The sequence below is a fragment of the Mycteria americana genome, chromosome 11, assembly GCF_035582795.1.
Source record: "Mycteria americana isolate JAX WOST 10 ecotype Jacksonville Zoo and Gardens chromosome 11, USCA_MyAme_1.0, whole genome shotgun sequence".
NCBI classification, from domain to species: domain Eukaryota; kingdom Metazoa; phylum Chordata; class Aves; order Ciconiiformes; family Ciconiidae; genus Mycteria; species Mycteria americana.
Window position 1 is genome coordinate 7843758 of NC_134375.1, and position 13596 is coordinate 7857353.

General features: G+C 38.2%; 1 protein-coding gene and 1 long non-coding RNA gene across 2 annotated transcripts in view; both read left to right on the forward strand.

Moving 5' to 3' along the window:
* Positions 1-13596, forward strand: part of STIMATE (STIM activating enhancer) — a 36830-nt gene that overhangs the window by 10271 nt on the left and 12963 nt on the right. Inside the window, exons 2-3 of the mRNA XM_075513801.1 lie at positions 8581-8629; positions 10444-10539. Of these exons, the coding sequence (XP_075369916.1) occupies positions 8581-8629; positions 10444-10539 (145 nt within the window). The remainder of the gene's footprint in view (positions 1-8580; positions 8630-10443; positions 10540-13596) is intronic.
* Positions 354-5170, forward strand: LOC142415460 (uncharacterized). The gene is made up of 3 exons (XR_012777421.1): positions 354-408; positions 1156-1254; positions 5108-5170. It is a non-coding gene; the product is annotated as an uncharacterized LOC142415460 (long non-coding RNA).

A 13596-nucleotide genomic window follows, 5' to 3' on the forward strand; every position in this document is an offset into this window, starting at 1 on the left:
CTGAACTTATATTTTGGGTTTGCTTTCTGCTTTTAAAAGTGCTACAGTTACTGTCTTAATTAATATTTTAATCAATGATGGGTGAGTTTGTAGCTGTGCTTTGGCAGTTCTGTCAGTTCCCAAGAGCTGGTTTAAAACAACCGGCTTGAATGACTTAAAGTTCATTGATATCTGTTGTCATACTACTAACGTTAGGAAAGCTTCATGTATTATTGAGTGATCTTGTGAATGCTGTATGTGAAAATGGTGTTGTGAATCGTAAATTGCTGCTTAGTGCACATTAATATGGATTGATTCTGTTTGTTTTGTGCTAAATAATTCATGTTTCCCAAATGGTTCTTATTTTTAATAGGAAAAAAAAAAATCCACTTGAATGCAGCAGACTGTGTTTTTCAGCTCTCACCAGATGTATGTATTGCATGGTAGGAATGGGCTGTCTGTTTCTCTAGCAACCTACCTTTTTTTTTGATAGTTGTTTAGTAACACCTGGTTCAGAGTATAAAAGTGTTTGCAAGAAGGCTGTGTATTAAACTTCTAAAGCCAGTCTTACAGGCACTTCGAGTACTGGAGGCTTAGATTTGCTTTGCTCCAGCTACCTCGTACTTGTGGAGGAAACAATAGCATATGCTTCCGTCTCTGAAAGTGCTGGGAAACTGTAATTTATTATGACCTTTCAAATAGAGCACACCTTGACCAACAGTGCTACGTATGCTAAATGCAAAGATAACAAATGCCTGTCTCTAAGATCAAATCTTGTCTTATAACTTTAATATTTGGATAAATATTTCCTAAGCTACTTGCGCTGTTTACCTTAGAGTTCTTAAAGCAGTTACTTGCAAGCCTTTATTTTTAGTATTGCTGTAGCGGTGGCTTGTCTTTCAGGAAGTGAAGGGCTGAATGCTTTTGTTTACATCGTGCCTATTACATGCATTTTCTGACTTCGAAAGTGCTGCTCTCTCTGGGGAGATAGCAAATAGGTTAGCAATTAAGAGTGAGAACTTGTGTCTAATTCTTTGTCTGCTAAGTTAGTTTAGCTATTTTAAAAATAAGGTTTACCTTTAAAAAAAAGGAAGAAAGCTCAATTACAATGGCCATTGATGTGGTATGTCTGGGCTGCATGCTCTACTAAGACACATTTGTTTCCTTTATTGACAGCCAAGTTAATGCTTCTGTCAGAACCACACTATCGTGTGCTACCAGGATGCATGAGGTCAGCCTTGGTGAAGTTGTCTTAGACTGAGTGGTATGCGACAGGTAACGTGACTTATTTGTGTGTTCCCCCAGCCAATCTTTACAAGCTAAGCATTTGGAAAATTTTTTTTGAGCTTAAAATATGTACGTGTTAGGAATAAAAGCTCACCAACCTCAGGTAATGCATTTGGCTGCCCTTCCTGAAGAAGCAACATTTTTTTATTCCAAAGCTCAGGTAGCAGGGCTTTGGTTTGGTTTTGTTTTTCTGATAATGATTTGTCATCTCCTCCCCTGCACTGTGAAGGAGAGCTTCACTTTGGGATAGCCATTCCCTTAGCTATCACAAAACTTTTGTCGGGACAAAATTTACAGATAAGCTTTTAGCTGGGTGTGGAAACAGGTGGGAAGTAAATGTTTTCACAGAGGTAGCTTCCAGTAGCTGTAATTCTCTGGTGTTTATCCAGCAAGCCCTGCTGCCCACTTGATAAATTATGTGAAATCCAATGTTGGCACATCATTTTGCATCATCTTCTGTCATCTGTGTTGTGACAAAAGAGCCCTGGTCATGACATAGCTGGGCTTGGCTGATGCTCAGCACTAGCGTATTTAACTTTGCAGTAAAACAAAGTCCTTTGTTCTCTGCTCTAATAAGAGTGCCAGTTAGACCCATTTAACTATCGCTAAGTTTTTGCTGCCTAAAAACTGTAGGCACAAAATTATTCTAACTGCTGCCATTGGAATGAAGAGACTGGGATAAGATCTGCAGTTTTGCAGGTACCGCATGGCTGTCCAGACAGTGAATCATTAGTCTTACGATGTCCCTGAATAACTAACCAGCTGGGTCATTAAACTTTGTGTCCAGCATTTCTGTAAAGTTTCTCCCTAGGTGACCGTCTTTAATGGACAAGTTCTTAATTACATACGTATCTCTGTAGAACCATTGAGGCCAAGGACGCAGTGGCATTAAGAAAAGAGGTTGAGTACTTGCATGGCTAATACTGTTTTCTGTCTTACCAAAGTTTTAAAAAATCCTTTTTGCAGGGGAGCAAAGCTGGTGAGCTCATGCACTTCATAGTATGCCAGTCTTTAACATTGATTGGAACAAAATTTTCCTTTGAGTGAGTTATTCCGTAACTTTCTTCATCATTAAGAAACCATGGTCCCTGGTATCTTTCTCCAATACAGCTATATTACTGGATGTAGCTGGAAATCAGTTTTTCTAGTCCAGTATAATCTCTGCTTTAGTATAATTGGTGTCCAGGAGTGTTGACAAGTCCAGGTCATTAAGCAAAAATATAACAAAGAATTTTGAGGTTCTTATGTAGGGAAATAAGCAGCAGGCTTTCAGGGTATCCTATATTGAGCATCTCAGTTGTAGTTAATGGGGCATAGGAAGAAAAGGAAGCATTGCAGTAGGGCAAAAACTGAGTTACCAAGAACATAGTGCATTGCCTTTTTTGTCTGGAGAAAAGAGCAGCAAGCCAAAAACACTGGTTCTTTTGGTCTTTTTTGCAATCACATTTATTACCTCTCTTTAAACACACACCCCCTCCGTGTTCCTGGTTTTTTTGAACTATGAATATAGGGAGATGCTGAGCTCTTCAAGTCACAAAAGCTTTTGGCAATCAAGTGATACATGGTTTACACGCTTGTACACCTTTTTGTAAGGTATCGTTTTCGCCCGTTCTCATTAGGCATGTTTTTTCTTGCAAAGTTAATTTAAAAAAAAAAAGTTCTGTTTTGGGGAAATCTGTAATTTCTTATTCCCTCTTTGCCGCGACCAAGAAAATAATGGGGGGGATAAAGTGAAACTGCAAGACAAGCCTCTTAAAAGCTTTGCTTTAGTGGGAAAGGGAAGTAAGTTCAAATGTCTGCTAAAGATCACAGGTAACATAAAATTCACCAATAGTTGTCATTCCATGGTGGTGTGAATTTTCAGGAATTATTAGTGTGCATGTGCTTATTCATACCAGACATGGTTCCCATGTTGTGGGAAAAGTGTTGATACTAACAAGCAGAACAGTGTTTTTGACAGTCTTCCTAAATAGAATGTTTAAAAAATTGAAATCTGGCCTGCATATGTAGTTGATTTTACAAGTTTTTTACAGGGTTAGAAATTGCAGGATCAAATTTATGATGCATATGTTCTCCTGATAATCAAATGTTCTGAAAATCGTTCAGTTGTCTGAGAGTAGCCATATGAAACTCTGTATCCAATTCTGAATTTGGATGCTAATGCTTGGTTTAACTCTTCAGCTGTTACTCCATACATAGTTAGCAAAATAGTGTTTTACTGGAAACTTTAATACTTGTCTTGAATGTTGGAAGTTATGTGAATTAATATCAAAGTAACCCTGCAGATCACAACAGTCTTGCACTATGAGGGCTGCATTGGAGGGTCTATCTGGTTGCAACATGTTATTCAGGAAGCCCAGCAAAGCCAACCTGCTGGAGGAGATTCGACACTCTTGTGATATAACACTGTATGGATGCTCAAACTGCAGCAGATTTCTCACTGTTAAATTCTGTGCATACATATATGTGTGTCTGTGTATGTTTTTAGTTAGCCATACTTTGGTCCCTTGGTAATTGGCTCAAATCTTGGAGCTTTTAAGCATCCTGTCACAGAAGGATGATTTTTAGACTTACAGACCAATTTTTGCTGGAAGGGACCCCAAATATCACCTGCTCCCACCTCCTGCTCAGAGCACGGCCAGCCTATGTCCCCTTGCTCAGAGCATCATCCAGGTGAATTTTCAAGGTCTATGAGGCTGAAGTCACTGCATCCTCTCTGGGCAACTTGTTGCAGAGTTTAATTGCTGTAATTGGAAATTTTTTACTTCTATCACGCTGGAATTTCCCTGGCTGCAACTTGTGGCTGTTTCCTCGTGCCCTGTGAGAAGGGTCTGATTCTGTCCTCGCTGAAACTGCCCACGCACGTGAGCAGGTTTGCATGTGTGATGTGCGAATGTGACCTTATCCTCGCTAACCATTCCTCCTTTTGGTTGTCTTCCTCTGTTTGGCTAGCTCAGCTGTCGCTTTGCTGAGGTCTGATGACAGAAATGTGTAGGAGGTTTATGAAATGAAACATTTTGTATCATGCTTTGACTTTGACCTATTTTTGGAAGTTTTGAGAAGCACTGGAAATACAGGGGAAATTCCCAATTCTCTCGTCAGAAGAGCAGTGTTATTGTAGTACAGCTGCAGAGGACATTGAACATGTTGAATATTCTTTAGCTTATTTTCCCTTTTTTAAATTTCAAATTAATGAGCTAGAGAAATCTTCTACATGATATGTAGAAACATTTCAAACGTTCGAGTTGGGCCAGTTTTGTGCTGCTACAAGAGCAGCCATCCGGAAACTTGGAGTTCTTGAATCCATATTGAAGTTACTTCACATCAGCAAAATATTTCCTGTGGGACTTTTTGAGGAGGTAAAGGAGGGAGAGAAGGAAAGGCTGAATTCAAAGTACAGATTCGAGTGTTGCTTTTCACATCGACAGTTTGGAGAGGTTTTACTTTATTTCTTGTCTCTGTTCTTATATATGGCCTTTATTCTTCCCTATGAGTCTTCAGTTTTCTGGAATACTGATTGCAAAACTCCTATGTTAAAGTAACTGTTGGATGCCCTTCCACGGTACTCTGGCATTAATTATTCCTAGAATTTCAATGAAACAAGAAGACAATTTAATGAAGTTGAATTTTGCATTAGTGATACTCTGCCTTATACGCTTATCTATTATCTGTCCATCTGGTAGCTCACATGCTTGTTGGCAGAAGTGCTTTTATTTCCTTTCCTGAAAAATTCTGGCATTGAATGTATAAACAAGCAGCACTTCTTTCTTCATTTATAATTCAGCATGAAATTCTGAACATTATTAGTTAATTAATATTAAATATGGTGAATTCTTGCTAGGGCGAGTGTAACGCTCCGAATTGAAGCATATGGAGTGGTACCACCTCCTCACAGTGAGAAGCTGGCAGATTGAGATCCATCTGTCAGCTGACACACGCACCAGTGCACGTCTCCGAGTTTACGCTGAGGCAATGCAGACTGCCAAGAGAAACTGTGAGTGGGGCTGAGAGCATCTACAATCATGACATATTTTGGGGTAGGGCAAGTGGAAGAATTGCTTTGCCCTCCCCAATTCGATAGATGCTTAAAAAATTTACAGAATCTTTATGTGAAAATGTGTGCTGGCTTTTGGTTGCAAAATTAATTTATTAATAGCAAACACACTATGGACACTGAGCTTACCAGTATGGGTATCTACAGCCTGTTAGTTTTTTGCTCAGTTTACTTACTGGGAAGGCCCCAGCTGTATACAGCCATGCAGAAAATATGCTCCCTTGCTGGGGGACAAGTTAAATTGCTCTCAACTTGAACCACTCTGATGTGATAGTATATTGTGCTGGCTAGGCAGTGTAACGCAGATACTGCATCAGGGGTATGTAGGAAAATACCTGGCAATATTTGTGTACGTCAGAAATACCTGATGTTCTCAGACATAGAGCTGCAAGAAACTAGGCTGAAAAAACCCTGTTTCGTATGGATCTACTGGGCTTTCAAGTGTACAGGTACATATTCATCAGGTAGCAACTCCTAAAGCATTTAAACAGATTGTCTCCTTTCATTTGCAGGGCATAGAGGTTTGTGATGTGATCAGCTATTTAATACATTCCTAAAAGACATCTGTAGAGGCTTTCAAAGTTAACTCTCCTGTTTAATGTTAACTCAAGTGAAATGTTATGTTTTCAGAATTGGCCAGAGAAACATGGACCTTCTGAAGTCTTTTTTCTCAGTATGGATAAAATTTGAAATGGTGTTAGTTGAATTGGTTTTGCGTATCCTCTTCCAAAACGATTTTTTTGTGAATACTTTAGAGAAAGAAATGAATCCACAGGCTTATACAACTTCTTCATAGTAATAATAGACAAAAGCCTAAGCTTGAAATTTCCCATCCACCCCCACACACACCCCCTGAAGTATGTAAATCCTTACCAGTTTAATTTATTTTGTCTGCAGAAAAGCATCTTGCACAAACTCCACAGTAAGTTGAAACTTCTGTTTCTTGCATTTATTTTGTGATGCTTTGTGGCTTCCTGTTGTTGTGCAAAAATGACACTGATTAAAGTAATCCATAGTGTGACTGGGGAGGACTTGTCATAAATAGCAAACTGGTTAACTTAGCTGGGCGTTGCTCATTTTTAATGGAAGTTTTATATTTATGGCATGCTGTACACGGAGAAAATGCTGGCAAATGTTGCTATTACAACTTTATCTTTCGTGTAAATGTATGATCTTTTCCTCTTGTCACTCCTTAATTTCTAATGGTTGTATTACATGGGGGTGAAACACAGTTTCTCTCTCTGGTGTCAGAAGCAGTAACAGGACAGACAGTAAAATGGCAAGTGTTAGCCTGGTGCTCCCTGCAAATGCTGCCCCTCCACCTTGGAGATTAATTTTTTTTATATTTTTTTTTTTCTAAGGCATTCGGGTAATTATATTAATGCCGTATTGTATGAAGACGGCTGGCTTTGGGGAAAATTGCCTTACTTGTGAAAAGGTTGATTGGTTCATAAACCAAAATGTTTTCTAAAGGCTTGTAAGCTAGGTAAGTGTAACTTATATACAGCATCCTATTTGGAACTTAAATTAATTGCTAGTACTTGGAGAAACAGGTTAAAATACATATCTATATTTTGTCTGACCTATACATGCTATGGTTTGTGCCTTTTAAGACAGAATCTCTGCAAGTTGAAGGGGAGGAGGGGAATCAGGGCTTAAAATGTCTGTCTTTTTTTTTTTAAGAGATAATTTCTGAAATAAGGGCCTAAATAATTATTTTTTCAAGACTTATGTTGAAGGAACTGGTGAGTGACACTGAACCTTGGACAGAAGAAGGAAATAAAACCCATATATAAAAACCCATCCCTAGTGGAAAGGTTTTCCATTACCCTGTTATCTTTGGTCTGTCTTTGGGATATATAAAGAATTAGTATCTTGCAGCTGTAACAGAAAATAAATCTGTGTTACGGAATTAGGCCAGATCCAGCAGAGGCGAGGCTGCTGTGGCTCCCAGCCCCAGGTCTGACCTGTGGCAGGGCTGAGCATGTGTTCCCAGAAAGGAAGAAGGTTTTCTTGCCCAGAAAGAGTTAGAAATGGAATTTACTAAGAAGATAGGAGAAACTGCAGATCAGACAGTACAAGTGTATGGACCAGCCGCTGTTTATGTATGAGTGTTTTTATCCCCTTATCCCTCTATTTTCCCACACTTGTTCCTCCATGAGTCATCTAGACCCTTCCCTTTCCCTGCCTTTGGCTCCTCCCCTACACAACCCGTAGTAAGTCTTGTGCAATCCCAAAATGCTCTTTCCCCGCATCCCGTACCTGTCCTGTACCCTGTTGCCCTGACCACCTCCCTCCCAGAGGTGCTTTGGAGCTGGCTCCCCCGGATGGGTGCCACCCCTGGGCGGTGGGGCTGAGGCTCTCCTGGGACAGCCGCCCCTTCCTCCAAGTCCGTAATTTGTGTTCCCTCATCTGCCTTTGGGCTTCTGCTCCTCTGGGCTTGTGGGGGTGGACCTGGGGTGGGCTGATGGCTCCTGGGATGGACCTGGGGGTAGCCAGGCAGGGTGTGATTTGGGCTCCCCCTCCTTTGTGGAGGTGCAGAGGAGCTTTCTATCATATCCAAACAAAATTGTTTTATAAACTTTGTCAAGATTGAAATAGTCAAATTTGTCTATTTTTTGCCTTTGTATAGTTGGCATTAATTTTAATACTGGATTTTTTTGAGTTTTTAGTATGTTAACAAGTATCAACCTTTTTGTGATGGGATTATCTGACTAAAAAAATCTGTCCTGCTTGCAATTCAGTTTGCCCACAAAAGTCTAATTTGTCATTGATAAAATAAATATACTTTGTCAGATAATATATTTGTCCTGTTGCTAATTCACTTGATTTATTTCTGATATTATAGATTGCCCCTATACTGTGAGAATACTTTCCAATTTGACTTTTGGTCTCCAGTGAGCAAAAGAAACGGCTTTTTCTAATACCTGCTTTACTATCGGAAATTAAATTTTCTGGATGGGCGGTCATAAAAGCTAGGGCCAATGAAATAGTGGTTGGTAATAGATTATTTTTTCCTGTGAGGTATATTGGCAGTCAGATGATGGATCTGTAGAAACTCGAAGGTGATGGAAGGGAGCCAGTTTCTTCAAAAATGTATCCTTAGAGATTGATAAAGTGAAATGCAGTTGTGTAAGATCTAATTTATCAAGGAATGTAATGTTTCTACAGGATGATTTGCTTTCAATTTTGTATACGTTTGTTTGTTTGGGAGTTGCTGATTGTCTTCAATTATTACTATTTTTTTTTTTTCTTCTTAGTAAAACGCTTCAGAGAACCAAAGCATGAAAGACGTCCCTGGAGGATATGGTATGTTTCTGCATGTTTTATTCTTAATTTTTTTGTTTCTTGCATGTTTTAGAAATTGAAGGAATGATTGTTTGCATATGATGATAAAAAAAAAAAACAAGTGATGACAAGAAATTGGTGACTGACAGCGAGGAACAAAAAAAGTTACCAAAATACATGAGTCAACAAAAAAGTTACCTTCTGTGTGTTTCCCTGCTAGTTCTTTCTTACTAAATGCTTCCACGAAGCTCTACAAAGATGTGCATTTAGACATAAAGCTGAAAGTTTTGCTTCCTCCTGAAGACGGAAACTTACAGTTGCCCTAAAATGCATCTGAACATCTACAAATTTACATAAGCTTACAAGAAGCTCTCAGCTGGGCTTAAACAAAATTCCATGTTCCGTAGCTATCCTACTATGTATAAGATAGAAGACAATATGGTAAAAGATATAAATACATAAGCCATAAAAGAATACAAGGTATAAAAAGTATATTTGTTTTTATTACCTTTTAAAAGTTGTTAGATTATAGCAATGCCAACATAACCTATACTAGTTTTGAGATTGGTGTAAATGTTGAGCTGTTATTCCAGTTGTTGAAGACTTCACTGGTTTAAATTAATCTCATACAATACTGCTTTTCATAACTAATCCTGACCTTTATTTTATTGAAAAAATAAATACAAAATCTTTGTGTACTACAGTCTACCTCAGCCTGAAATTCTGAGTAGTGTGGCGATAGCTTTTCATTTTTAAGCAAAGAATCTTGCTCTGGGACCTGAGTATTGTTATTTGTAGCGTGGTGTACTGATTATATAAGTAACTCACTGGCTTCTTGCCTCATCTCCAACACTTTGCTTTTGATGTAGTCCAGTGAATGCAAGAGAATAAAGTTTAAGACAAAATTGTCAGGGAGAGGAGATGAATTCAGGCATAAAATGTTATTTGGATCTGTTGGCGTGTTTGGATCTTTTTAGACATGGAAACAACAGGCAAAATGGGTGTTGGTCTGTATAAAGAACACACTCTTGCCTACAGAATACTTTTGACATGATTCCTATATTTAACATTTACCAAAACATCCATTGGAAGTTTTGGTTTTGTGCAAAAGTATGATGATAAAAGAATGGTAAGGGCTGGAGTCAATACTGAATCAGTACCTAAGTGGGGTGTTTTGTATTTTCCCTGTAAGCAGCAAACTATTTTCTCTCTAACTCTGTCATCTGCTTCGGAGATAATGCTTTCGAGTTTGTAATTCTTTTGCAGTGTGGTCTAAGCTATTGTACTTTAGATATAACTCAGTGAGAGGACTTCATGCTTTCAGGTGAAAAATATGTTGGCTTTTAAGCAAAATAAAGGAATCATTAGCAAGCTATTAAATTGTTCACCAACAAGCACATGATGAGGATTTTATTTTACTCTGTGCCATAAACTTGCTAAAAATGCATAAACAAAAGGACTGAAATATCTAGCGAGGCTGGGATACTCATTGTTTACAGGAGGTTATTAAAGACTTAACTAGGTTTAGTGAGGATTAGCTCTTGGATAATGGATGTGATACCAAGAGGATATCCCTAGACTTTAAATTTACAGTGGTAAGGTTCCAAGTTAGTGTGATTTGGTTTGTTGATAGCAATATTCAAGAAAAAAAGGGCAGAATTTAAAATGGAACATGGTTAAATAAGCTAAATACCATGACACTTTATCATTCTGGTGTTCTCATTTGAAGAAAAAAAATGAATAATTGAGATGGAATTTTAATTAAAATAAATTTGCAATGTCTGACTGTGGTGTAAACAGTTTTGTGTGTCTTAAACTGTTTTTACTCTATACAGGTTTTTAGATACTTCCAAGCAAGCCATAGGGATGTTGTTCATCCATTTTGCAAATGTCTATTTATCAGACCTTACAGAAGAAGACCCTTGTTCACTGTGAGTGTTTAATTTCAGAATAATTGGTCTTTATGGAAGTTCTGCTGTTGAGTTTGATGGTGTATGTGGATGATAATGCAAGACAGAGCTGAGAAACCAATTTTCATGGTAAAAATCAATCACTTTCAAAAACCTGTAGTTTAAGCTTAGTTAATCAAGAATCAGAGTTCTGCTCTTTTAGTTCATGGCTGGCAGGACCTGGGAAAGCTTTTTCTGGGCTGTATATAGATATTTTAGACCGAGGGTAAACTCTTAATACTACTCCCTCTCCAGTTAATGAATGAGGACTTAGGATGCACATTGTAATATGAGGCTGTTTACTGAAGGAGGTGCTAGGGACCAAAGGAAATGAATATGAAGTTGCGTACACTGACCTCCAGCTGCACTGTTCACTGCAGCAAGGCTTTAATATAAAGTCAGGTTGCTTTCAGGGACATTTAGCAAAAATCATTCACCCTTCTGTTTTCTTCTAAAACCTACATTAGCTACTACAGTATTATTTTCATTTTGTTAAAAGCAAGAAATCTTGCTTGGTACCCAGGCAGTACAAAAATTAATTTTGCAATGTTATGCTTGGAGCAGTGTGACTAAGTAGATAAGCATTTCACTGTAGTATATTAAACCTGAAGATTTTATGACTAAGATCCCGTCAGGCTCTTTACAGGAGCTCCTGAAGTAAATGTTAATTGTTTGGGTTTGTTCTTGATAGAGCTCATGCTCAAAGAAGCTTACATGTTCCTGGTAATAGAAGCTGTGAAATTACTTTTAAAAGCTTAGTAATTTGCCCTTTAAAACCAATCCAGTTCCTTCAATGGCATCTGCTCACTGTTGTCCTTTGGTAAACAAAGGAGCTACACAGCTCAAGGAATATGCTTGTGTTGCTTCACAAGCCTGTTTTATTTCCCTTGTTCCTTCTTGGTTTCTTTTGTGTTCCTACGTGCTACAAATGTGCAAGTAAAACACTGCTTTTCTCTTCCCACCACAAAGCATTTTGGTAGGAAAATGCATTTATTTTAACACACTAACTGTAAAATTTAAGTCATAATTATGACAGTTTCAGTAATACTAGGCACTATTGTAGGATTTTCCTTGCTTACTGATTTAAGAATTCCCTGATAGATTTAAAAACCAGCAGGTGCAAATTGCTTTCATTCCATTTTTATATATTAAAGTATATATTCAAGTAAGCTAACCAAAGCATGTCTAAAGTTGTCAGTGTTTAAAGCTAAAGCTCAATAGTTTATTACAATATTTTAAAATTAAGAATAACTTTGTGCTATATACTGAATTTTCAAAATAAAAGGTTTGCTGACATGTGCGTTCTCTCCTACACATTATAATATAGTCTACATAACTTTCTTTTCAAATACCACTTTTCATGTAAGTGTAACGTGACACACAATAAGTAAGAGGGTGAGGTAGAGAACTGTTACTCGCTGTTCCCAGGATAACAAAAATTTCAATGTGGAGCTGTATAATTTCTCAGACAAGGGTGCAGGTCCTCCTTGTTAGCAGAAAAAATAGCATGTTGTATCGACCAAAGCCACTCGTCCTTTCTTGGGAAAAATATATCTTAAGTGTGCAAATGGGTCAAAATTAGTGAGTGAAAGCAACATTTCTGTCTGTGACTTTAATAATAATTTTATGCAGCAAATTCAAACATGGATAGTTTTCTGTTCTTTCCTGTTTTGTAGTTTGTGGGTTATTTTCAGAACAAAACCAGAAAATGTAGATTTGGTTCATTTGGTTCAAAGCTTCGTTTGGTTCATTTGGTTCAAACATTGTGGTTCAAAGCTTGGAAAGAGCTACAATTGGAAGTTGCCATTTGTTAGTTTGGGAATGTAGTGCTGTAATTCAGGCAGGTGTGTGATAATATCAAAGCTGATAAAACATCTGTTAAAACACCTCAACAGATGGGTTGTTGTTTGAAGAATTTTAAATAGAAAAAGCAAACAGCACTCTTCTTCTGTAGTGCAGGGTGCTCAGCTGCCTGTATGCGGTACACCGGGAAGTTTGTATGAACCCCAGCCTTTTACTCGCTGAACTCTCAGCCAAATGCAGTTAGCCGATAGTGGCAGCAACTTGTTTTGTTGTTTGTGCTGGTGCACTGGTTACACGGGAGCAGGGTTAACGCAGTGCATCACAGAATGAGCATGTTGCCTACATGTAGTGAGCCTGATGTGCTTGGGAATATCAGGCATACTTGGCCTGTGCTGCGAGACGTAATTTGATGTGAAATAGGTGTTGGCACATCTCTTCTCCCTGCTCCTGATGGTTGCCTTCCTGCTATAGACTTACAGCAGCCCCTTGTGGCCTTAACATGACTTGTGTAGTCTTGTAATCGCCGAGTTTCCTCTGCCAAGCACTAAACCTTGATTTTAATGTTTGTCTAATACAAAGTTCATTAAAACTCTGATTTGACACACAACTATTAGAAAATAACTGTTTTTTAGAAAGTTTATGGGTAAGTCTTGGCTGAAGCAAGGCATGTCCGCCTCATTTTTATTTTTGAGCTGCTCTTGAATGGGATTTTGTGGGTCAGAACAGCTTCTCCTTTACTGTTTTGAATGCACGTATTCTGTCTTTGCGTTACACTTTCCGATACTATTTCGTCCACATGGATTTGTCTCTGCAGCCAGCAGAAGCCGGCAGGTCTCTGATTTGCTGTTTTTATCCCTGCAGAGAAATTCCTATTGACTTTAGAGTTTACCTTAAGTATTTGGAATTACCAAATAAGAATCTCGGTAACAGGGGTTTACTATGTGTCTTATAGCTGGCTCTTAGCTGCTGTTTTGTTCAGTTAATCAGTAAATAAACCAAATTGACTTACAAAATGCTTTGAATTTCCGCTGCATCGTTTAATGAACCTAAGAATTAATTTGAAACCCATGGTAATCTCTAGTTTCTTGAAGCATAGGTAAGATCCCAGAAGCTGCTCTTGAAACAATAAAATTAGTAGTGCAGTAGTTGTGTGTCCGTTGAGGGGCGGTTTGGTTTTCTTTTTTTCTGGGAAGGCTTGTTCCTGATTATTACAAATGTTTATTGGACAAGAACCGA